The sequence below is a fragment of the Cavia porcellus genome, unplaced genomic scaffold (genome assembly GCF_034190915.1).
Source record: "Cavia porcellus strain 051 isolate PalLab524CR breed Dunkin Hartley unplaced genomic scaffold, mCavPor4.1 scaffold_2, whole genome shotgun sequence".
Classification (NCBI taxonomy): Eukaryota; Metazoa; Chordata; class Mammalia; order Rodentia; family Caviidae; genus Cavia; species Cavia porcellus.
In genome coordinates this window covers 102,218,420-102,245,284 of record NW_026947485.1, presented here as the reverse complement: position 1 = coordinate 102,245,284, position 26,865 = coordinate 102,218,420, and the positions used below count along the sequence as shown (strand labels likewise).

At 41.3% G+C, this 26,865-nt stretch overlaps 1 protein-coding gene across 3 annotated transcripts in view; it reads right to left on the bottom strand.

Moving 5' to 3' along the window:
* Positions 1-26,865, bottom strand: part of Mgmt (O-6-methylguanine-DNA methyltransferase) — a 283,026-nt gene that overhangs the window by 197,892 nt on the left and 58,269 nt on the right. For all 3 annotated transcript variants that reach the window (XM_063244936.1, XM_013143204.3, XM_063244937.1), the window contains exon 2: positions 16,213-16,349. In XM_063244936.1, the coding sequence (XP_063101006.1) occupies positions 16,213-16,337 (125 nt within the window). In that variant the 5' untranslated portion in view covers positions 16,338-16,349. The remainder of the gene's footprint in view (positions 1-16,212; positions 16,350-26,865) is intronic.

Here is a 26,865-nt window from a genome sequence, read left to right as displayed (position 1 = left end):
TTCACTTCAATATACTGTAACATTACTAATATTAATAATTTTAGCTCTAGAAACTCTGCCAACCTCCCACAGAAAGAATCCTGAACCCAAAATACTCGAAGATATTAAACTGAGGAATGATCTACTGATGCAAATCATTAAATCTATTTGCATCTGCTTACTGAACCCTATCACAGAAATTAAAAGACATGTAGTGGGAAGAGCTGGCTGTGCATGGTTAAGAGGAGACATCTTGGAGGAGCCAAGCTCTATGTCATTAACTTCTCCACTTCCCCTCATTAACAAGTAAAATGTTTTTACTGCTTGAAAAGTTTTAATAAATAGAAAAAAGCAGGGTGGCTGACATAGTTTTAAATGTAATATACAAGAGCTTTTAATATTTTTACATACATTAATGAAAAAGCTAGGAGCAATACTAAAAGGTTACACACATGTGGAAAAGCAAAAATAATTATCTGCAGAGAAGGGCTCTGGGTGTTTTCTAACTCCAATCTTTGGATTTTAGTTTCTGTATGATTTTAGTGGCTGCACAGAAGAATAATAGCTGAAGGTTCTGCCCTGGTAGCCTCCCCCTTAACCCAGGATCTAACATCCTGGTAAGGCAGTCCCTATACAGCAGGCACCGTGCTTCCTTAAAAACAGACAGACAATACCAGATAGCCAGAATTTTCCAGTAACACAAAATGACCGAATGACGCAGGTACAGAGAGACACAAATTATTTGACGTATTTCTTCCAGTTGAAAGACATACCTACATGATCATGCATTTAACTTGCTAAAGTCACACCCAAATTTTACCCAGAATCAACAGTCTTAACATTTTATGATGCTGCTTTAGTCAACAATGGACCATATTGATTTTAATGCCTAGTACTGCCTAGTATTTTTATTGTTCCTTTTCTATGTTTAGATACACAAATACTTACCATTATGCTACAAGTGTATACAGAATTCAGTACAGCAACATACCCCTGCAGGTCTACCGAGCAATGGACTGGACCACAGAACCTAGGTGTGTAGAAAGTTGTATCATCCGGATCTATACCTACTGTATGATGTATGATACATGTAGGTATACTTAAAGTCTTAGTTACTTTTCTCATTGCTGACACAAAATACCCAACATCAAAAGTTAAAGGGGAAAAGGTTTATTTAGCTCACAGTTTGTGGGTCCAAGGATGGGTGGCACATGGCAGAGAGGCAACAGTTCATGTCAGCAGAAGACAACAAAAGCAGAGAGGGAGACAAGCCTCTTTCTGTTCCTTATATTGAATCCTGTCTACTGGAATTAGGATGGCACCAATTCAATCAATAGACTGATTCAGAAATCGCCCACCCTTAATCCTAGCACCCTTAATCCCAGTACTGAACTATAAATTAATCACACACTCTAGATTTAGCCACCTCTGAAAAAAACCTTATGACCACATGAGACTTTGGGGGATATCTAGACACAAACCATAACACTGAGTAACAAAATCACCTAACAGCTCATTCTCAGGATACATCCATCATTAAGTGACATGTGACTGTCGATCAATAGGTGTTGAAAATAAAAGACTCCTATCTTTGCCTTTCCTGGTGCATCTCATCTCTCTTTGGTGTGGGAGCCTATATGGAGGCTGGGTCCCTGCTACCTTCTTCCATTTGAACTTGTTTCAGTAGATGTTCACCAGATAGACAAAACAGTGAGAGTGCTACTCTGCAGCTGGCCAGAGCCTCTGACCATGCAGGTGTGACCAGGTAGGCCTGAGCATACAAGTTTGTAGTTTGCCTTGTCTTTCAGACTGACCAACTCCTGGGACACACTCTCATCATGGTGATGGCAGAGGCCACTACAGACTCTACATGATGTGCACTCTAGCTCCCAGCCAAACATCACAGGCCTCAGAAGAAGGAGCTCCCTCAGTGTGAGATCATTGCTCCTAGCCTGGATGTTCCCCATCTTTATCTCTATTTATGGGCCCCATGGTTCAGAGCCAGGTTTTCCTTTCCTAAGATCTCTCCTAATGGGTCAATTCCCATCATTAAAACAATGAACTCTTTTTTGACATATAACTATGGGACAGAAGTTGTTCTTGATTCTTATCCTGGATCATGATAATTACACTACAGGTAATACTTGATGCTCCCACCTCAAAAGCACCAGGGTGAACCACATACTCAGGGAAATCAACCTTTAGAGTCATGCTTAGGAGATAAATGGAGTTAGGCTTTCAGATGGGTCGAGCAGGCTATGTTTCACTTCTTAAGTCTTCCCTAATACAGGCATCCCTAGAATTGTAACGGTGCTGGTCTTTGGTTTTGATTGCTATATTCAATAACAATATATTAAATAAATAAACAGACAGCCAGGTATGATTGTGCACTCCTGTAATCACAGCACGTGGGAGGCTGATCACAGGAGGATCATCACAAGTTCCAGACCAGCCTGGGCTACAAAGTGAGGTCAAAGCCAGCCTGAACTGCATAGCATGATCCTGTCTCAAAAAGATAATCAATAAAATAAAATAAAAATAGAGAGTAAGAAAAGAGTTAAACGTTAGGGCAGAGGAAGACATCTTGGAGAAATTCAAAGAGCTCTAAAACTGATATACAACAGTGATCAATGAAACTATACACAAATCATCAAAACAACAAATGTAAAGAGCAACTCAGATTTTGGCATTACTAGGTCAGGAGTGAAGGCTCCCACAGGGATGGCAGCAGACCAGAGGGCCTGCTACCTTCTCAGCATTCCAGGCCTGCAGGTATTCCCACAGACCTCTTTTAATCTGTCTTCCATATTCTCCTTTGCCCTCCATCTTTGCTGTCTTGGGATTCTTCTCTTATCTGGGAGGCTTGCTCAGAATAATCTCTGACTGAGTCTAACTGCATCATAAAGAGGAGAGTGACACAATGTAAAAGGGCAAATCACTAATCCAGCATCCTTTGGAATCTTATTTAATTGAAAAACAGTGCCTTTCTTCAGGTGCCTAACTATGGACAGGACAGTTTAAATGTACTATAGTCTTTTTTACCTGAGGATACTTCCTTCCATATTTGTAGAGAGCATCATACTCCTTCAAAATTCTTTCCCATCTACCTTCCAAATCTCACCATACAGGCTGCAGGTTGCCGCTGCCTTGCAGCCCTATGTTTCCAGTGGGAAAGGAAAGAGCTGTTGTCCTATCCACATCTGCTCCACATCCCAGGGAAGGAAACGCCCTGAGGAACACCTGTCTTCTGAGCCACACAGTCTTTTAACATCTGCAGAATGATTTATCTTCAGATATTTTCTTAACCTGACGAAAAAGCAGCAAAAACACTTGAGCATAAAGACAAAAAGAGTGGGGTTGGTCAAGGTGTTCCTGTGTAAGGGGGACAGCATTTCAGTTTGGGTAGATGAAAAAGGTTCTCAAGACTGATAATGCACAACAGTGTGAATATATTTAATGCTCCTGAAATGTATACTTGAAATAGCTAGGAGTAAGTTTCATGTCTATTTTACCACAAAAAAAGGTCAAAACAGTTCTGATTACACAGGTGCAGAAAGGAATCTCTTCCTCTTCCCATGCTTCTCCTATGCAACTGCAGTGATCTGAGCAGCCATCCACTGGAATCACCAATGGGTCAGCTGCTATAATCTATTCTAAAGCGTAACAATTTCCAACTTACACCTCAGCTTCTATGTATCAGGTACACAAACAGAAGATAAGTTTTATAAAGGGTATATTATACATATTTGAGTTTGGTCAATTCCAACAATGTCCATATGACTAAGAGTAGCAGATGCCCTTAGTCAGGTTTCTCAGAGGCTGTGATTCCTTTAAATATAAGGAGCAAACCCATACTTAGTAATACTAAAACATTTTAAAACACGGACTGCTTAACCAGCAAAACTGTTCAACTTTGCAAACACAGGTGGTAACTTCTCATGCAAACTGATTTCTTCAGATATAATTTGTCAAAAAGAGAAAAATAAAACTATTAATACAGCATACACCAAAATAATTTTGAGTTTATAATAGCAACCCGCCTTGAAAACTTTTTAACTTATATTTTAAATTTAAGAACTTCATAAATCCCCAACACCTTTCTGGCCCTCAGATACTAGGGCAACTATGAAGTTGTTTGTCAACTTCTCCAGAAGGCAATTCACTGTTGATGGCATTATGTCTATGGCATATGGACTTTTAGGCAATAAAAATCTGGGAGCTCTTAAAAACTCAGATGCAAAAACAGAGGATATCACATGATTAATTATCCTTTAACAAGAGATTCCAGGAGGTAGCCTGATAAAGTTAGGAAAGTAAGGTTGTAGAACTGAAGAATAAATTAATTAAATGGATAAACAAGACTGAGGGAGAAATCTTGTCCTTACTCTAGTGCAGTTTATCTGTCAGAAGGAAGCAGCATGGCAATAAGAGACAGGAGTTACAATGTCAGCACACTGAAAAGATAGAAACATTTTTTCTTTCCTTCAACATATCTGCCGAACTGAATAAATGAATGAATTCTAATAAAAGATGCCTAGTGAGCCATGGCTCACTAGGTTAATTATAGTGGTAACTGCACCACAACAGGGCAACCCACAGAGCCCTGAGGTCAGGCCTCCATCTTGTGCTCCTGTGCCCACTCCTGGCTTTACTTCCACAGGTTCCTTGGCACCTGGAGCCAGAAGAACCACCCAGCTCAAGCAGAGCTTTGTGCCTCTCCGACCTGACATACCCTGTCCTATCTCCCAGGAGCATAACAGTGAGTGCACCTTGGTGCCCCACCCAGGCAGGTGTCTCCTCTGGTTCTCTCTGGATATCACTACTACTCACATTTCTGGCCAGTAGATATAGGAGACCTGAGTAAACGTCAGCTTGGAGAGACCTTAGACAACTGGGAATGCCCAGATGCCATCCAGAGTATCACTGTCATCAGACAAAATAGAAACTGTCCAATTAAACTCTGCAGCTCAGCCTGGAATGCACAAATGACCAAGAAGTGATTTGCCAGTTGGGTGTGAGTCCTCTCTAGAGAACTTCTTCCAGGACAGAAGGCCCCTAGTAACAACTGCTAGGTATAGTTCCTGGTACAACACTCGAAGACCTGGGCTTTGGTGTCTTCGTTTGACAAGTCAGACTCATCTTGACACTACCATGGTCCCTCACAGTTCTGACCATCTAGGGGTATAGAAGGCTCTAAGTACCCTTCAGACATACATTAAGAATGTATCCCGTGGGGCTGGGGATTTAGCTCAGCGGCATAAGCACCTGCCTTGCAAGCAGGCGGTCGTGAGTTCAATCCCTGGTACTGATAAAAAAAGAAAAAAAAATGTATCCCATCTGTCAGTCAGCATTCTCATCATGAGCCTGAGCAACTTGTATTACTATTTGGTATAAATAAATGGCAGTATTCTTTCAAGGCATGGCTGATATCTGCACAGGAAGCAATGAGAGAGGCCCCCAGGATCCAGTAGGAAGGTGAATCTGTGAGCAGATTGGGGCAGGAGCCATGGTACCTCAACAGTCATAAGTGCTGGTCAATCTTCCTTCCCCGAAGTCATTTCTACCCACACGTACCTGTAGGCCTGCATATCAGATTTCAATCTCTCAACTCCCAAGTAACACATGCATTTATATTCATGTCCAATCTCTTCCTCAAAGCCTGACATGGATTGAGGCCCCCTCCCCATGCACCAGCCAAGCAGCTAAACCACAGGCTGCTCCAAACCACTGCCAGTGTGGACAGTTTCATGGTTCAAAATACTATTCTCAATAAGAATTTTGTTTACGTAAAGAAGAATTAAGCACATCAAATCTTCAAAGGAAATAAAGTGGCCTAGTTCTTTTTAATAAAAATGGTACATGCTTATACAATAATTATTCTGAGCAGAATCAATGAATTGAATGAAATAAAGACCAGCAAGCTCTGTATTTTTCCAGATAATTTTTACAAAGAAAAAAAATCACTTTCGGGGAGAGGTTAATTTTCAAGTATCTAATAATTCAGAAGAATGAAAAACAATTTCTTTTTCCCTAATATAAGTATATGCTTTTCTAGTGGAAAACATGAAAGAAGCAGAACAAACATTTCTGGAATATGCTAATATATGTATATACACACCTTCATAGGGCCTATATACATACATACATGGAACATTCTTCTATTTGAAAAATGAACGAAGTAAATAATCAGCACACTTCAAGTTTTTATCTTCCTATTTAACGGCTTCTCTCAAAAATATGTTTCTTTTCATAACCGTCTCTATACATGGTTAGCTGATGGAAAACCTGGGGCTGAACTCTTCACATTCCACAAACAAGAACTTCTCACTGAAGGATCCACACAAGTGCAGGGGGAAGGAGGTTAAAGACCTCCCCACAGATAAAACATCTACCACAGAGAATGAAGAAAGGTAAGCCTCAACTCTCAAAGCTGCAATCTCAGCCCATTGCTGCCCAGCCCACCTGACCAGTACAACAGGCTCTGAGGATGGTTTGCAGATGGAGTAGAAGGCTAGTCTACCACTTGAAGTTTAGATGCTGCTCAGTCAGAGGTATGAACACTACCCAGGGTCATAAGGAAGGATCTGTAGAATGAAAATATCATCTAGATGCTCCTCCTAAGCTGGGCAGGGAGGGAGGGAAGGACAACTTTTCTGGAAGAAAGGACAGGAAAAACAGATTTGAAGTAATAACACAGACTTCATCAGGAGCAATCTCAGCAAGAAAACTGTAATCCTCCATGCTCAGACTAAGTCTGCATTCTGCCAACAGATGCTGAAAATTAAGCTAAGTGTCAGCCCAGAAGGACCAGTGTTCTAACAGAACTGTTCTGTACCTGCATGTAAGCTGAGTGATGCAGTACACACACCCTCTGATCTGCAACACACACATGTGCAGCGTGTGTGGTGGTGGGTAGGAAAGAGGAAGGTTGTCTCACAGTACTGTTCGAGGACACATATACACTGGGTTCCTTGAAGACACTTGGTCAAACCAGAGGAAACCCAGGAGAAGCCCTGAGGCAAGCCCTCTACTCTCAAGGGCCTTGAATCATGATTAAGATTAGGAGTGGCCCAGTCTAAGAGACTGAAGTAAGCTCGACAGAAGACAGAGTTCTCAAACACAATGAACTATACTCAGGGGGAAGACTCATTCTCCTTCCTGTCTCACCACAGTTCCAGCCAGGGGACAGTGTAGGCTGTATGGACATCCCCACAGCTCACCGTAGGCAAGGCCCATCGGGTTGTGTTTTATTTGGTTTTAGACTGAAATTAAACCATTTCCACTTCAGATCTGTGGCCAGAAAATACCACATATCTGGCACTCTAAAATTAAAGTCAAAGCCACAAAAATAATCAGGTAGAGCATGCTGGTTTCAAATGTGCCAAGGAAATCTTATTTTTCTGGGCTTGAAGAAAACTTGAGGTTAGCATTACATACACCACAGTCCCCTGAGAGAGCAGATATCCCAAAGCCCTCGTGACACACTCACCTCTCCCCTCTGCTGGCCTCTGGGACTCTTGCCCCTATCTCATCTCCCATCTACTTTTCTCCAGGTCCCTCCGATGCCTGCCCTTTAAGTCATCCTTGTATAGCCTTCTTAGAGATTCTCCTGGTGTCCTCTGCTTGCCTCTTCCCCAGTCGCAGTGGAGTGCCACAACTCGTCAGTTCTCCAAGCCTAGGCCCACATCCTTCCTCTGCCATGGCCCTCATGCCTACCAGCTGCCAGCACTGGGTCTATTGCCAAACAATGTACCACCTCAGTTGGACCCACTCGTTTCTACTGCCTAAACTGTAGGCCTGTATCATGTTCCATCTTGATGAAATCAACAGTCTCCACCCATGAGACAACCCATCTCACAGTCCCCATTTCCTACCTCCGGAGAGGCTCTTCTCCTCTTTGCCAGTTGGGCTGCATGTTCCTATTTGTATTGCCACCTACACCCAGTGTCACACTGTTACACAGTCTGTGACACATCAGGGCACTCAAATGTTTAGGAAATGAGTGAACAAATGATACCTCTAATTGAATCCTAAAATTATTTGCCAAAGTTTTTATGACTAAAGATACATTTCTGTCACTTGATAGAATAACCAGAAACGAAATTCTGGATGAATATGCCTGTCACAAAACAATGGTTCAGTTCAATTCAAAAATTAAACTCATTTAACCATCAACTCAATTTAAATTTAAACTGATCACATGCAAGAGCTATCCTTATATTGGTATCAAGGATCTGATCTAATTACTGATCCAGTCTTAAAGAAAATAAATGTAGCAAGTCAAGTATATTTTGATAGTTTAGAGCTTAAACAATATTTACATTTTCTAAATAAAAACCAAAATTTATTCACTAGGCACAGACAGTTTAAAGATCAGATAATGTTAGATACACAACAATAAAAAAATTCTAGAAAACAAACCCCAAGAAAAATATAAGAAACAGATTAATAGTCTTCAATACCATGGAGATGTGCTTTACAGGAGAGGGAGACAGAATCAGGAGGTACCAACATGGCTCAGAGAAGGATATCTGAAGACAGAGATGTGGCTGAAGCACCTCTGCTCTCCAGGTTTAGTTTTTCCCTGCAGAATGGGCACACTGCCACTGGACAAGCTTTGGGCATTTGTGCATGCCATTCAGTGACATAGACAGGACAGGCATATTCCCAAGGATAAATCACTGTATCTCTATTATTTACACAATAATAAGTCTGGGGCCTGAATTTTCAAACTGGACATTCTCCTTTCCAGCTGTCAGCACTCAGGTACCCAGCATAGCACTGCCTGGGGTTCCCAGTGGGGTCATCTCAGGTGGTCCGTCAACAGTTGGTTAGAGGGGTGTTGAGCAGTAATTCATCTGGGGAGAAATATCAGCTCCACATGGGACATTTGGAAACAAAATTCAAGTAAGTAGAAGGAACACTCATTTCATCCCCCTAATTTTATTCTGAGAACATCACCAGCCTTTCTTCACCCCACTTCCACTTCTTACTGATGAAGTAATACTGCTACCTCCAACTTTATGCCAGTGTGCCAAGGACACAGTGTTATGACAGACAGACAGCTGCTGGAGGGACGGGGACTTCCCAGGAGAAGCCTGACCACCCAGGTATCTGCATTCCCACAGCTCTTGGAGAAAGCAAAACTGGCTCCAAGATGTTCTAATATTGTCATCAATGCTACACTGTTACAAGGGTTTATTTAACATCATTTTTCATACAGTTTGAACAGACTAGTAACTAATTTTTAAGACTATAGCTAGTTAGAAGCAGGAAATCAGAATAAGGTAACTGTAAGAGGTAGGCAAACAAATATAGGCAGCAACAACAGGGTGAGGTGGAGCAACAATGCGGCCACATCCAATGCAACAGACATAAAACAGGAAGGATCACTTGTTTGGGTGACTGTAGTCATGGCATCAGCTCCAAGCTTGTCCTAAATGCATACAACGAGAATCAGAAACCAATACTACAAAACCTTTGGGATCGGGCACTGTTATTTTGGCTAATTCCATCAAAAGTGGCCACTGCATTGGCTACATGTTATAAATCACCACAAGCCTCATTTGACACAACACTGGATCCTTCTCTTAGGGCAAAAGCTGCTGCTGGGACAGAATGTAGTGAGGTGCATGCGTTTTGGCCAGGGAAATGGTATCCCATAACCTGCACGCAAACGCAGGTGCTGGCTACCACGACTTGCAGTAGTGCTGGCACATGATGGGATGGCTGGGAATATTTCCTGTAGTGGACGGCGAATTGCATAGCATAAACTCTAATTAGGGCTGGACTGTGCCAAGTTCCATGTGTCTTCCTCATGATAAAAGCAAAAGGCTTGCTACAGCAAGGCAAAGGAGACAGGCACCTCCTGGGAAGGCTGCCATCCTTCCAACGCAGGAGCAGACGGCAGTGAAGTCCAACGCCTCTGAAAGGAAGCTTACTGTTAAGAGCAAGGGATTTAAGGATTTTTATTCCAACATGTCTCGCAGGCAAAAACATCCACCTTTCCCTGCTTGAAGCTCAGTAATTTACCTCTGTTACCCTTAAAGTGCACTCATGCTCCAAATGTTGGAAACTTTCAAAGAAAAAATCCTGGGCTGACAGTTGGTTCATATTTTGGACCCACACATTTGTAGCTGTCATTCAACCATCCTCTTCTTCTTTCCAAGAGGATCCTGGCAGCCTCAGAATTAAATGAACTGGCTTCCTTCTGACTAATGGACACAGGCTTGCAAATCTGCCAATCCTGCTTCCCTACATAGCCATGAAGTCGATAGAAATAAAACTTTTAGGCTATCTTTTTTCTGAGATGGGTCCAGAATGTAAAGACTGTGCATGCCATTGACACACACCATCATCCTCTGGTAAGCACTGAGCCAACAAAACAGGCTCCCAAGAAACCAGGGGATAGGGAACAAGTCAGAAAGACAACAGCTGTGAAGCCATGCACGGCTTTTACTTTCAAGATCAAAAAAGCCACACAACTTCACAGTTGATGCACCACATCCTTCAGTGACTATGTAGCACTATCCTGGGATGTAGGAGTCAATTCTCTAAAGCCTACAATTCCTGCCACTCCAGGAGGAATTTTATCTCATCTGCAAACATGATTCCCAAGGAGCACAGGAAAGCCCTATGTTAAAAGGGTCAGGCAGAAAGGTAGACAGAGCCACAGTTTTTACACCAATTCATGTGAAAGTAGATCATGTTCTTTTTTTACGTTATTGAGACCTGGAGCCACTGCCCAAAGGCTGTACCCGCAAGACAAGCCTCACAAGTGACCCTGCATGCATTCCTTAAGACCCTTTCTGTACAGAAATCAGGGATTCCTCACAAGAACCAGTAGGACAGAGCAGAAACATCAGGTTCCCCCTCTAATCTTCAAGCCATCAACCTTAAAGACAAAGACAATATCCATGGCTAAAGGACACAGTGCTGTAAGTGTTCAGCATAGAGTAAAACAGATACGCAGTTTGTGTTATTGAGAACATAAGTCACAAAAACAACTCCCTATCCTCTGCTGAGAATTTATTCTCTCAGTCAGACAAAAAGAACAATCCTTCACCCCAGCAGGCTTCATAGACCAGGAACAGAGCCAGGTGCCAAAGCACATAGCCCCAGCTCATAGAAACCCTTGGCTCCTTTTAAAACTTAAGCAGTTCCCAAAAAGCCTTGGAAAGCTGGCGAAGTCTTCCTCATAGAAACACATTTATTCAACTCCAGAGACCTCCTTAAGAAGTAATCTATAAGTAATATAATTACATTTTTAAGCATAAACAACACAAACCATTATTTCAAGCTACTGAAGGCAATCAGCAACACAACTGAACTTGTTGCAGGGAAGAACCCTGCAGAGCTGCCCCCAGATGAGATTGTGGTGAGGGTACGTCCTTAAGAATGGCCTGTCCTCCTTGTCAGATCAATCATAACAAAGTGCTACAAGTACCTGTATTAAATTTCCCAATCTGTCTTTCTGACCATGTTATGAATTTCCCAGGAAGGTTTTTACAGCCAATGGACCTTGAGGAGCCAGCTAAAACCCAGGCTGCTCCGCAGAGAGATCCCTAGGTAGACTATCACACAGCAGTCACATGACAGCATAAGGCTGAATGTTGCTTGTGCTGAGAAGCCCTTGTTGACCCTTGAAATCCAGCTCTGTTAATCAACACACATGAAGGAAAGAAGTAAATGCATGGAAAAAGCACCAAAAACTGTTGCTGAAAGTGAAGCATCCAAAGGGCTTCACAAACCCTGCTTCCCTCCAGAAAGATCTCAAACGTATCTTCACCTTGGAACATGACAATGACTTTGGCACGTGGGAAAAACAAAAGATGACAGTGCATCGGATGACATCTGATTAGTCGTCTCCCAGGAGTAGCATGAGGCCATGCAAAAATGCCCTCATGTTTAAAGGGCCCATACCTTTGGGATAGGAGACCCTGTATAGTCAGGCAAGCCCTCGGAGGAGAAGAAAGCCTGTTTCGCATGCATCTACCCGGCCTTCACATCAGATCTGGCTGAGGCAAGATACAGAATGGCAGATGTGCAAACACCTTAAATGAATCACTGCCACAAGGAGACCAGGTAAGTCCTATAAAGTAGGAAACATGCAATTTTAAGATATAAAATACTTTATAGTCCATAGTTTGGTTACACAATATAATTTTCATCAGTATTATATTTTCATATTTTTATTAAAAGATTTATAAGATAAAAAATGAAAGAAAAGGTAAATCTTCGATATGTGAAAGATGAGCCACATGGATTCCCTCCAGGGCCTAAGACCCAATGCTTTACCTGCTCTTGTTATCATAACATAAGTATGATCCAGGGGCTATTATTAAGTAAAAAGGAGGGCTACCTGAGCACAACGCTGTGATAACTGTGACAGTTGATCTAAAAATGAAGATGGTTACTAGATGACTAGTAGGCAGCACAGATAAGGTGGGCAGAAGGATAACATACACCTGCGTGGGATGGACCAAAATTTCACCTTATGACACAGAATGGCATGCATCGTAAAGCTAATGAAATGCTTTTTTTCTACAATTTTTTATGTAATATTTTTGGACCCCATCTGAATAAACAGCAGAAAATCATGGGGAAGAAGGGCTCACCCTCAAGAACAAAGCATTCAAGGTATTCAAAAATCAGTTTTACCAAACACATGCAAGGTCACTGTGCTGGGAATTATAGGGCACTGCTGAGAAAATAAAAGAGGACTTGAAACAACACAGAGATAAATCATATCACAAATTAATAAACTCAATATTGAGATGTCACTTCCCAAAATTGACACATTGAACTCCCTATCAAAATCCTAATAAGAATATTTGCAAAATCTGACTTCTTATTTCAAATAAGAAACTGAGTGACCTAGAAGCTCACACAACCTTTTTAAATGGCAGATAATAGGCTAGGCATACCTTACTAGATATCAAAATTACTTTGGAGCCATGTAACCACACTGGCATAGAGTTAGGACAAAACAAGATCAGCGGAACCAGACAGTGTGCCCAGGATAAGACGCAGCATAGGGTCAACTGACTTCTCACAAAAGTATCAGATGATTCAATGAATGAAAGTTTTGGAGGTTTTTTCCCCCAATAAATGCTAAAACAACTAAACAACTGTATAGAAAAAAAAAAAAACTATGCCTCACTAAGGAGTAATTCAAAATGAGTCATAAATCTAAACATAAAAAACTAAAAAAATAAAGTTTTTAGAAGAAATTGTAGGAGAACAGGTTGGCAATACTACAGTAAGTAAATTATTTCTTAGAAAAGACAAAAACTTGCACAAAGTAAAGGTAAAATCTAATAAATTCACTTCCTTAAAATTGAAATTCTCATCAAAAGATGCTATTAGCAAAACAAAAATTCAACAACTGTGAGAAAAATGATAGTTCATTTATCTGACAAAATCATATTCAAAATCATATCTGACAAAATCATATTCAAAATCATATCTGACAAAATCATATTCAAAATCGTAAACCAGCAAACAAAAATTAAGAAAATCATATATAAATGGCCAAAGATTTGAAAGTACAAGTTAAAACTTCAATGAGATAGATAGTGTTTCATATTTTCGCAAAAGACTAAAATTTTAAACTTGACAATACCAAGTACTGGCCAAAAGAATAACTGAAACTTTCACACATTACATGTAAAATAACAGAACTTTGAGGGAAGTTTTGGCAAGTTCTTTATCAAGTTAAATAAACAATGACCAGTAATTCATCACCTTGAAATTTACTCAAGATAAATGAAAATGAGTATCTACAAAAAGGTTTCACCACAGAGGTTCGGCCAAGAATCCACAAACAGGATTGACTTAAAGGTACATGTGGCACATTAACTAATGAGCAACTTGTACCACCCAGCTGAAGCAAATCAGCATGCTGGGTGTGGAGTGTCCACCAGAGGATTGTTGCCAACAGCACAAAAACAGAACTGAGACAATGGTATGCTGTTGATTTTCCTGGGTAAGCTTGTCAGGCTGGTTTTCCTAACATGAACTCAGTGGTTCTAGTTGGGGGAGGAGCTCAGGTCCTTGCTGTCACTGAGAATGGCTGCGGTTCTCTTTGGGAAAGCGCTGGTCCTTACCTTAGCATCTCTTCCTGCCTGGTGCAGGAACCCACAGCTTGCTGGCACAGATCCTTCATTTTGCTGGTGCAGACCTTCTAGCTTTCACCACTGACCTTTGGGCCTTCATAGTGCAGATCCCTGACACAGATTTGCAAGAGAAACTGTCTTGGGCTCTAAGCCTCCAGTTGGACTTGTGGAGGACATTGCCACGAGCTCAAGGTCTTCAGCTGGACTTCTGCAGGACAGAGCCATGGAATCCAGGCCCTTAGCTGGATTCTTTGTCTCTGGTGTGTGAAAAGATCTCCTGCACTCCTGTCTTTAACTTTTATGGCAAATATTATAAAATTATCCTATAAATTATATGTTCTGTATTAAATCTTTTTCCTTGTAAAACCTGATTACAACAGCACACAAGAGTACTTTGCAAGGTGTTCTAGATCTTAGAAGGGGTCTCAGTCTGGAGAATAGAGAGGAAAGCTGGGAGTTCCCCAAAGCTCTCACCCCTCCAGCCTCTATAGTAGTGATAGAGAATCTTCTAGAGAATTAATGGCCAAACTGCAACCCAAAACTCACTTATTGATTGCAAAGTGCCAACACTGCAATTAAACCTAAATATGAGGCTTTAGTTTAGAAAAAAGTAACAACTCATATATTAACATCTTTTATCTTAAAAGAAAAACAACGTGCATACCATAGGTTCACCACCACATTCTAGAGGCTACCTACAAGTGCACATTCCTGTCAGATGTCATCTGCATCTTATTTAGGCCATTATATGGCAGTTGCTTCTACAACTGAATCTGATTCTAACTTCAGACAATTCATAAGATAGGAACTCAAAACTAAGCCTCTTCACTTTATTCCTATATGATCCAAAATGGGCATTAAACCAAATATCTTATAATGCATACATTTTCATTTTTCTTCCCCAAATTTGCTATAAAGGAGTACCTTTACTTTTTACCAAAGTAAAAAAGCTAGCACATAATTTCTATGATTTATTGTGCAACTGAACATGCAAAGAGACAAAATGACATTTTCCCCTACAAATTATTTGGTGCCGGTGATATTCTGAACACCACAACCAGATGGTTCTCATAGAAACTGAGAAGAGAGTATTCATGTAGTTCAAAGGTTTGCTTATTTTTTAGTCTCAAAAAAGGCTATATTGATTGTAACATGCAGCTCTCCAGGAAAAACCCCGACAGTGGAGGGGAAGGCTGATATTTATTACTGCACTTGTGCTCATTATGGCTGTCTCTGACAGGGGTCCATTAAAATCAATTTTTATGTTTCTTATGTATTTTCTTTATCTAATGTTCTTGGCATTGTGTTTATTAGCCAGTTAAGACAAACGCCAAGTACAGGAGTGGGTGGTTTTTTCCTTCTGTCAGAAATAACGAGAACTGCAATTTTAATACAACCGCTCACAATCAATGAATGGAGGAAATTAAATGTTACATTTCAGAACAAAACATTAAGAAGCGCTTTAAATTTTTTATGTTTTTACAATTAGAGAAATATAGTGAGGATCATGCAAAAGGAGAAACAGGTTTTCTCTTGGAGGGAAACAGCAACACTCTCCACAGTCCTAGAAAGGACTCTGGGGCTTTTCTCCTGGCATCTGAGCTCACAGCACACACACCCACAGCTCCATGCCCCTCCAGGAAGGCCATGGAGCTCCATAAGAAAATTCCAGAAAGCCATGCAAACCTCACCAGGTGGCTCCTGACAAACTAAAGATGGGGCTTGATTTTTTTTTTTTTTTTTTAAATCAAGGTTAGGCACACATCTCTCAACTACGAAGTTTGCAGAGACATCCTCTGCCTCATCACCTGGATTCAAGAATCAAAGTTCTCAAAGCTCATACTCAAACTCCTCCTCTGTAAAAGTATAGATGAATCAAATGTCTCAGAGGTTCTAATCAAAAGTTATGGAGAATTCATTCTCTGGCAACACACAGTGGCTGAAAGGACAGTCAGAGCAGATCACATTCAGAGACACTATCTATGTGGCTGGTAGTGTCAGGGTCTGCTTTATGCTGCAATCAATGGAAAACAAGCAATAATCACATTTACTGAACTCCCTTCCAGCGCTTTCTGCCCACACCACACAGGTGGTCAGCCGTAGCACTCACACTTACTCAGTGCTAGGGGTCTTCCGGTTGAGCAGCCGTATCCCATGCAGTCCTTGCTCACAACCAGATATCTCTATTTTCCCCAAGGGGCTGTCCAACACTTTGTATTTCATCTCACAGGTGTTGTCCATCCTGCCGAGGACCTAGATAAAAACAATTTGAAAATCAAGAACGTGTACATAGAAGCATTTGGTCATGCATAAAGCACAACTGAAGCATCAGTTATTTAACACGCAAGGTATGTTCTGAAGCTTTTTCCTCATTGTGGGGATTTAATCATATGTCACTTTTACAATCTAGTCACTTTATTCAAAATTATACAATTGCCTAGAGCAACCAACCAACACTCACTCTCCCCACATTTCCTTAAATTACTATATACCTATCCTCAACCATCTTTCATCAATGCACTGTTGGAGAAAGCTGATCTAGCATGTGATGTTCTTAAGTAGTTCCTAAAACTAAGCTGACCTTGTTTAATAAGATGATTACCAGATGATGAAAACAAATGACAACCCATTCTGTGTTTTGAATAAAGTACAGTAAAACCTTGGTTTGCAGGCATAATTCATTCTGGAAATATGCTCGTAATGTAAAGTACCTGTACATCAAAGCAAATTTCCCCACAAGAAAAATGGAAACTCAGATGATTTGTTCCACAACCTAAAAATATTCATATAAAATTATAATACTGTAATACAAAGTGATGAAAAATATAAAATATAAAAAAAAACAAATTAACTTGCACCTACCTTTGAAAACTTTTAGGGCTGATGTGAGGAAGATAAGAGTAGGCTTATTGTGTAGGACAACTACAACTTTCACTATCACTAAAGAAATCACTGCTATCTATTGGCTTAATGGAATCTTTTTCTTTTTGTGCAACTTGAATAAGGAACCTATCCAATGACACTTGCTTTTGCCTCCTTTTGAAGATTTCATGGAAACATGATATAATACCATTGTTAAGCAGATTCATCACTTGCGCTGCTATAGCCTTATTTGGATCGTGTTTTTTAAAAAATTTTGCACTGTTTCCCACATTTTACACATCTCCCTAACCTCAACAGAAGCAAGGAATTCCTCTGCTTTTTTCTCCTCCTTCTCCTCTGCAGATGAGATCTCCTCCAGAATCTTTTGTTGTGGAGAGATGATTGCCCACAATCCCACAGCAAAGCAAGAGAAACAGAAGAGCCATTGGCTCAGCTTTGATCATGTGATGTTCGGCATGATGCATTAGTAATATTGCAATACATCTCATGTTTAGCAAGTTAAAACTGAAATATCTGTTCATCTTGAGAAACACTAGTGGAACAAGTTACTTGCAATTCAAGGTTGTATATTTAAAAGAAAAGCCTGGGACTGAGAGTGTAGCTCAGACATTGGCTAGTATGCACAAGGCTAGGAGTGCCTTGGTAGGTAAGCCCAACACTAAAAGAAAGGGAAGCATGTATGAGATATTCTATGTGGTAGAAAAGCAAAACTGAGCCATCACCAACACAGGGCATCTGTTAACTTGTTAACAGGTTGGCAGGAGACAGTGAGCAATGCTGCAATGAATCACTATGCTGTGGAAATGATATGCACTTAATTTACACACAAAGAACTGGGCAAATGCTGTCCTGTGGAAGTCTCCTCTGATTAACAATTTTGATAGTTTTTAATTCTGGTCAACATAGGAAGGGCTAAAAACAAAAGGTATATTAAGAGTAGTAAGAAGCCAGCAATGAGGTTTAGAAAAATTAATATTTTATGAAAATCACCCTTATAAAAGTGAGAGGGCAATGCTGAGGAACTAGTACCTGTATCAGATGGAGCCCTTTGCTCTTTTCTCCCTTTTTCCTTAGGAACCTCGACCCACAGGAGCTTGCTGTCTCCCCACTGCCCTGCATACCAAGGATTCTCAGAACTCCACCTGTGATCCCACCTACCAGGGACAGCAGGAAGCACCTGACCTCTGTCCATGACCTTCCTCTAAATGGCAGACTTAGAAGCCAGTCCAACTTTTTTGCTGCCTCTGCTTTTTTTGTGCTAAAGTTATTTGAAAGAACTTGTCCAAGATCACCACCTTGCAAAAATGTTCTCCTCTCGTAGCATTTTATGGAATGGCATTATCATCTACCTTCTCTGTCATCAACCAGGGCTTTCCTAGGACTTCTCTAGCCTGTCATGTTTACACCTGTGCTTCGGTAAGACCCTGTTATTTTTCATCATGGCGGCTTCACCTAGAGGCCTTCATTGAACCTTACCTGCATGGGAAATGCCTGCTTCATCACTGGGTTTTTTTTTTTGTAATGTAAAACCATGTATTTATTCTAAGTCAAAACATTTTCACAACAATGAAAATTAATGACTAGCCTTGGTATACTGTTATACATATTGTTATTTTCTGACTATGGTCAGGACCTGGTCCTAGTCCACAAGGGTGTTAAGAAGGATACAGGCAAAGAAAACATACACAAAAGAAAGGAAAGCAGCCTTGGTAGAGGAGCCTGCTGGAGGGCAGGGGGCAGGGGACTCCATTAGTGCTGGGCCAGCAGTCCCAAGTTGGCGGCTCTCTTGCCTCGGAGTCTGACAAGAGGGTAAATGTGGGAGGGTGTATAAAGTTCACAATCAGGGTCCACAGCCAATATGGCTCTTGCTAACAAGTTCCTGGGACACTTTTGCTAGGGCTTTAGGGGCTCTCTTGGGTTCCATTTCATTAAATACTCTAAACAATTTGTCTTCCTACCCACTACTCTTCTTTAATCTTTCTTCTGGGCTCAACTGGCTGATGTTAACTCTCCCTCCACTAGTTGGGACCCCTGTACTAGGGTACTAGGGGGATAACATCAGAGCAAAGACAACCTGTCTTTGCAAAGGGGCCTTGTGACTTTGGGCCCAGAAGATGACAAAAAAAAAAAAAAAAAAAAGCACTCTTGAAGGGGGGGGGGTGTGCCCAAGAGTGTTTAAAATGCATAAGCACACTGTAAAGCAGCTGGCTCATTCCTACCAACTGGATTTGGCAAATCAACTACCTACTTAATACTTTATATAAATTTTTAAACACTGAACTCTGGTATTAGCGGATACAAGGGAAAAGTGGTTGTTCTAATGCAGGATACAAAGGAAAAGTGACCTCATGCTGGGGTTTTCTACTCTTTGTTGGCTTTGTTGGGGGTGGGCCAGGAACAGTGTGGCTTGGCAAAGTGAACAAGAAGTCCCTTGCAGAAGTCCTTCTCCCCTTACCACAGATGTCTCCAAGAAGAAGCTGAGCCTCTAGGATAAAGCCTGACAGGACAAGTAAGAATCATCCCACCAGGTGCACTTTCCATCTGCCTAGCACTACACTCTTGCAGTCAGGATAAAGTTTATAACACTGAAAACAAAATCAAGGGCTTGGGAAGAATAACTTCCCTTAGATCGCACAGGAAGGAAAACCACATCACATCACTGTGCTGAGGCTCCCCAGGCCTGCTGTCTGGCTTTACAAACTATCAAGGGCTGCCTGCTCAGCTGTCACATACCTCCCCAGTTTTAGCACACATACAAGGAGTTTTGGGGAGGACTCTATCAAACCGTACCAAATGCAGGTCACAAGTGGGTCATCCTCCTCCCTGTCTTTTCATAATAGACAACTTGGCTTTTGAGGATGGTGGTCTTCCACATCCATCTGAACTGATATGACAAAGCCTCCTGCTTCTTTTGGGCAAGGATGCTCAGTTTCTGTAGCACAGGGGACAGGAATACTTCTCAGGTGTTCCTGCATCAGAACTCTGAATGTCTTGGAGGGCCCAATTCCAGGTTTCTTAATGTACACCAAGTAGTCCGAGCTTCAGCAGTAGTCTAGGCTATTTGTCCTCTGGTACAGGAGGCAGGTGAACACAGTTTTGAGGAGAAAGAAAGCTGAAAGGAAATCTATGAGTGAAGCCACAGGCCTTATAAAGGAAACCAGGAGGTCATTTATGCTACTCTCTGGGGATAAAAACCCTGAGCAAGGCCCAGAGTCCATAAATGATCTTTGGGTCTCTGTGATTTCATGAAATGGCTTCAGCTGCTGCATTCTTGGGATAGCAGTATTTTGGTCTCTGCTAAGAAGAGGAGAGGAAGAAAGAGGACAGTGTCACTTCATTTCTTTGCAATAGCATCCTGTACTCTAACAAGATTATCAAACCCCAAATAATAGGAAGCAGGACAAAAATATGTGAAATAATGTAACAATGAGGACAGAAGATCTGGAAAGAGAATTTCTCTATTAGGAGCCTCACTGGCTAAAGAGACCAGTTCCAAAGGATTTTTAAGAGATAGGAAGTTTCCGTAAGTACCATTTGATTCATCCCATTTTTGTAAGCCGATAAAATTTAGGTGAAATTATACTGTCACAATTCCTTTCCTCCCACTTTTCCCTCTGTAGTCAGAATGTGACGAATTCATTAGGACAGGATTTCATGGTGCCATCCATGATACAAAACTCAACACCAAAGCCTGAGGTTAAGACAGGTGTTTACAGTAGTAGTAATACTTGGAGGTCCTTGCCAACTGGTTCTGAGTTCCAAAGCTCTGATGGAGAAAGTAGACTCCTTGAGGTGTTATTGACCCCACTGGCTCCAATGGTCAGAATTAGCCAGAAAGCCAAATACCAGGCTTGAAGGTTGCACATCACTGGTCCAGAGATCCTGCTATAGAGGCAGACAGAAGCCCAGCATTAGGTAATCAGGAGACAGAATCACAAGGGCTACAAACAGGAAGGGGCAGTTCTTGTCAGCAAAAACTGCCTACTAGGGTGTCCCAGGGAAAGCTGGAGATGGCCACCCACCATTTATGATAGATTCTGTGGCAAATGTGACAGAGAAATGCCCCAATTCCAAAAGACATTTGGCAGCCACTGTTTCCAAATCCAAATTCTTGAAATCCCCTTCTAATCTCCAGCTGTGGCCTCTACCTTGAGGGAAAGGTATCTTCTCTCTGAGGTCCTGCTGTCCAGTGCTCCCTCTACTGTGACGTGAGATGGTCTTGTCTTTTTTTGCAAACTGGACACACTCATGTTAGATCTGGTCTGCAACCACTGTGGCAAACATAGCCAACAGAGAAAGTGACCAAGACAGGCTGATGACAGCATCCTCGGCTGTGTCTGGGCATTTGTTGTACTCAAAGGTACTGTCCTGCTCTCTGCACTTGTCAGTACCACTGCTGCTCCCACTAGGTTTCCCTGCACTGGAGTCTTAGTAGATGCGGGGGCAAGGGCCCCTTGCTTGCCATTCTTAGCTATCAGCAAATCTCAGTGAAAATTCTCTCTAGGAAAAGCTTGTGTCCATGCTTGAACACTACAGAAGCTAATTCAGCCTACTAGTCTGTTGGTCTACCAGCCAGTCTTGTCCCTTCATCAGACTAGACCTACAACTCCCCATATATAGCCTCCAGTCATGCAGAGCCACCCACCTTGAAGAGACTTCATGGCCCCATTTTACCTGGGTTTTTCCTGAACCAACATAACCCTCAACCCTCAACACTCATGCAGCACATGCCAATGCTAACCATATCCAAGAGCTAGGGCAGGTTAAATAATTATAGCCCACCGTGCCAAATGTGGCTCACCACATGCTTCTGTAGATCAAGTTTTTACTGCAACACAGCCATGCCACAGTCATTTGTTCACCCACGGTCTACTACTGCTTGCTGCCCTGAGTAGCACTGATGTGGTATGAAAAGTACAGGATGGCCCTTAAATATCTGGTGCCCAAAAAAAGGGGTCTCCCAACTCTTTTTAGGATCCTCATTGGCACCCATTATCTTTGCCAAAATCTCCAGGTCTTCCTCACCATACGGCCTCAGCTCTCTGTGCCTTTGCTAGAATATCCTCTCCCTGCTTGTTTACCACTGGGTGCCACTTAGTGTCCACAATGCTGCTTTGTGTCTCCTATATTGGCAGACTATCCTCCATCACCAGCACTATCCTCCATTAACTATTAATTTTTCTCTGTGCATTACACATGCTTCTAATACCATTCTCTGATCTCTCTCCATCAGGAAAGAAGTACATTTGCACCCCTCAGAGAAGATAGATGCTCCCCCAACCATGCCCCCCCCACCATCACACAGGTGCTTCACATGCACTGCAACCAAGACTCAACCCTCAGCAATCAGACCTCATAGCTGTTCTGAGTGAACCCCCTTTTTGTGCAGGAGTTATCTGAAATTACTCCTTTCATGGCCCTAGGGTGTGTGTATGGGACCTGATGAGAGACTTCTGCCTCAGAAAGGCTCCTTGACCACATGATACTCCTTAGGTACCCCAACTTTTGGGGCCTTCCACTGCATGCAGGCTAAAAACCAAGCTTCCTGAGAGAGCAAAGCGAACCCTCTAGAAGAAGTTGTTGTCTGCCATGTCATCAGATGGAAAGGAACAATTTTGACCTTCCACAGCTGATCTATTTTGTTACAAAAGTCCCTTAAACTCTATTTCCATTTAAATAATTGTTTTCAACCTATAGAATGAATAATAAATACATAGATGGAATGGTCAGCATAATCATTAGAGGGAATGTACACAAAGAACTGGTGTGGAAAAGGGTATAGTACTATCCCAGGGCAATAACAAAAGCCTTTGGCTTGGATATCCCGCCCTTCTAAAAAATCTTACCAAACAGCATCAAAATCTTACCTATTTTTTAAAAAATGAATGCTACCTCTTCTCCCTCTGTCCTGGGGTCATCCCTCATTTTTTTATTCTGTAACTATTTCCAGATGTTTCAGGGCAGGGAGCTAGCATCCCACAAAGACACAGGCATCATAATGCCTAAGGCCTATAAAACATTTGTTGAACTAAATTATTGGTGTGTCCACTATTTAGGACAGCTTTTCATGACAGCATTTCCCAATGTATTCACAGAAGACACTGCTTAGAGAACAGGGTTCAGGGCAAAGAGAGGAGCTATATGTGTGGTCTATACAGAAGAAGATTAAAAGCTATAAGCAAAGAACCCATTTAATGTATATCTATCTCTCAAATGTAGCTCACCATAGAGCAGTGTTTTTGCCCTCTAACCCTGCTCAAGTTGAAGGAACTGTTTCCTAGAAGAGCTGGAGACAGGAGGCCTGGACACAGTGCTTATATGGGGACTGATCTACCACCAACCAGCACTACTATCAAGCAGTATCTTCCTGGCAAGTATGAGAAATGCTCCAAGCTAGTTTAAGCATAAAAGTAATTGAAAGATTATTCCAAAGCTCATAGGACTTCTGGGAAGGTGAGATGAGCAGGCTCAGAAAACACTGGAACCAAGACTGGCCACAACCAAATCTCAGACACAATCAAACCTCAGGAAACATCTGTGGGGCCAATTTGGGACAGCAGAAGCAGTGGCTAGCACTGTTATCACCACTGCCCTGGAAACAGGACATAGCGTCATCACCACTTGTACACTCTGCTGCCCTGCCTCCTGATCATCAGGTCCTGATTCAAGTCTCAGGCAGGAGCCTGAACCTGGAACTGGGACCTGGCCAGGACAGGTCTTTGCCCAAGCAGCAGAGGGCAGGGACTTCTCAGGAAAGGAAGGGTTGCAAAATTGGTACCACAAGAGTTTGGGACACCACATACACCACAAATATTCAGACTGGGAGTGCTCCAATTTGGAGAGTCAGTCATACTTCTCTACACTAGCCTTCATTTTTTAATTAGTAAAACAGGAATGCTACTCCTGACTCAACCCCCACAGTGTCCTCTGACAGTGTTACTGCAGATGACCAAATCCAGGGCTCTGTGACCTGCTCCCTAATAAGTGTGCTGGAAGTCAATGCTCCACCCTGCACAGGCCACACTTTGTGGCCACTCCAGTCCAAGTATCTGGGAGTCACATTTGGTGTGCAGATATAAGGCAAAAGAGGTGACAGGATTAAGCTAGAAGGATAACTCAGGGAGAATTTCAGAGCAGTGACAGAGAGATCTGTGAGTTCTGTCCCACAAGAGGGCAAAGCTTACCCCTGCCAGATCCTCAGGGAGCAGAGCTTCATGTGGTTATCAGATCTATGACCAGTGAAGACCCTCTGACCATGGAAAGGACTGACTGAATGTAAGAGGATGCAGGTCTGCAGTGTGCTGAAGGAAGGACTAATCCAGTTCAGCTGAATGAACTAGTCAACTGAGGCTGTACCTCAAACAGCACCTCCACCCAGCAAGAACCCAGAGTTCTATTGTTTAGCTGGGAAAAAGGAATCCAAACACGCTGGCACACTGCCCAACTGTGAGCTGTGGTGGTGTACCCCATCTCCTTTGACAAGCATCAGCATGTATGCCATGCCTAGCATCCTGGCACAGGCTCTAGGTGGTCTGATCTCTCATCCAAGGTATCTCAAGAATCAGCTCCTCTGATCAGTAAGTTTCATGAATGGAATCAATCACAAAGCTAGAGAAGGAGTGGCAGAACAGGAGGTTTTACCTATATTACACCAAAACCGAAAAAGGGAAGTCAGGATACAATTGGAATGCAACTGGATACAGTCAAATTTGAGCAACAGATTCCATTTCCTATCCATATTCAGTTAGCAATAATTATAGTTATAAAAAGTACAGGAAAGGAAAGTTCTTAGATTTGCTTATGGATGCAACAGACTTGAAACAAACCCAACACATCCCACCTAAACAAGAAAAGGAGATGGGACCTTCTCACCTTAGACTAAGCCTCCTGGAATGCCCTAGCTCTTCTGGGTACAGTCTGGCTGGGAGGTATTTTCACTGGTGTACTGGGATTTTAAGCCTCATAGCAGAACTTTGAAGTAAAAATGCACCATAGCCCCTGACTGCTACTTAGCCAAAAATAAAAAATAAAATTAAATAAATAAAAATTCTGCTCTAATCTTTATAATTTCCTCCCTTTTTTTGGGCTTTGGGCTTGACTTGTTCTTTTTCTAGAAGTTTGAGGTGCTGCCTTAGGTTATTTGTGTTCGTTTTATTTTCCTAATGTGAAAATACACTGCTACAAATTTCCCTTTGAGGACTGCTTTTTATGTATCCCACAGATTCTAGTAAGTTGTGTTTGCATTTTCATTTGATTCTAGATATTGTATAATCACTTCTTTAATTTCTTCTGTGACCAACTGGTTGTTTAGGAGAATATAATTCAATTTCCATGTGTTTATGGAGTTTTTGTGGTTTCTTTTGTCATTAATTTCCAATTTTATCACACTGTGGTCAGATAATATGCACAGAATAATTTCAGTTCCTGTGCAATTACTTAAGCAAATCATGTGGGCTAGTATATGGTCTATTTTACAGAATGAACCATGTGCAGCTGAGAAGAATGTGTATTCTGATGTGGGTAAAACACTCTGTATGTGTGTGTCTATTAGGTCACTTTGTTCACAAATTTGGTTCAGTCCTGTTATTTCTTTACTAATTTTTTCTCTAGTTGATCTTTTGTGACAATGGGTATTAAGGTCTCCTGTTATAATTGTTATTGCTTATTTGATTTCATGTCTATAAAGATTTGTCTTACATAGCTGAGTGCTCCCATATTTGGTGCATATATATTTGTGATTGTTATCTTTTCCTCTTGAAGTTTTCCTCTAACTAGTATGTAGTGACCTTTGTTATCACTTTTGATCGTTCTTAGTTTGAAGTTCACATTGTCTACAAACAGAATAGCTACCCCTGCTTTTTTCTGGGTTCCTGTTGCATGGAGTATTGTTTTTCATCCTTTGAGTTTCATTCTATGAATTTTCTTTTGAGTTAAGTGTTTCTTGTAGACAGGATATTATTCTTGTAGACAGGATATATTTTGTCTCTTAATCCACTTTGCCAGTGTGTTTCTTTTGATTGGTAAATTGAGGCCATTTACACTGAAGGTTATAACTGATATGCATTTATTTATCTTTGTAATTTTATCTGCCTGTTGTTAGTTCTCTATTTTTTTCTAAGTGCTTGCCCTGCTTGGTGGTTTCTTGCTGTTGTTGTTCTCAGAATTGTGGTCATCTTTATCTCTTTCTAGAGTAGCTTTCAGTATTCTTTGTAGAGTTGATTTGGTGGTCATGCATTCCTTCAGTTGTTCTTTGTCAAATTTGAAAGATAGTTTTTCAGGATACATCAATCTAGGTTAGAAGTTGTTTTCTTTCAGGACTTGAAATGCTTCAAGAGCTTCTCAACTTGATGATTGCATTGAGAAGGATGCCTTGATTCTGACAAGCTTTCCTTCATAAATGATTTGTTTCTTTTCTCTGATAGCTTTTAGTATTCTGTTCTTGTGCTGAATTTCTGGGACCTTAATTATTATATGTCTGGATGAAGATTTATTTCAGTTATGGCTAACTAGAGTCCTATATGCTTCACTTAACTATATATCAGGTTCTTTCCCCATGCTTGGAACATTTTCTGCTCTATTTTCTGTAAATAGTCTTTTTTTGCAGTACACCTGCTTTTTCACTGACATCAGTCAGTCTTATATTGTTTTCCTTTGCATCTTCTTGCAACTGTTGAATTGTTTCCTGGTTCCTTGTTATTTGTTAAAAGATCTTTCCTTTCATGATCATTAGCTTCCATCTTGTCTTGCAGGTCTGAAAGTCTAGCTTCAGCTTCATTCAAGAACTTTTGCCAACTTTCAATGGAATTTTTAATTTCCTGATTATCTCTTTGAATCTGTTTTATGCATTCTAATTCTTTCCTATATTGTTCAATATTTCCATCATTTT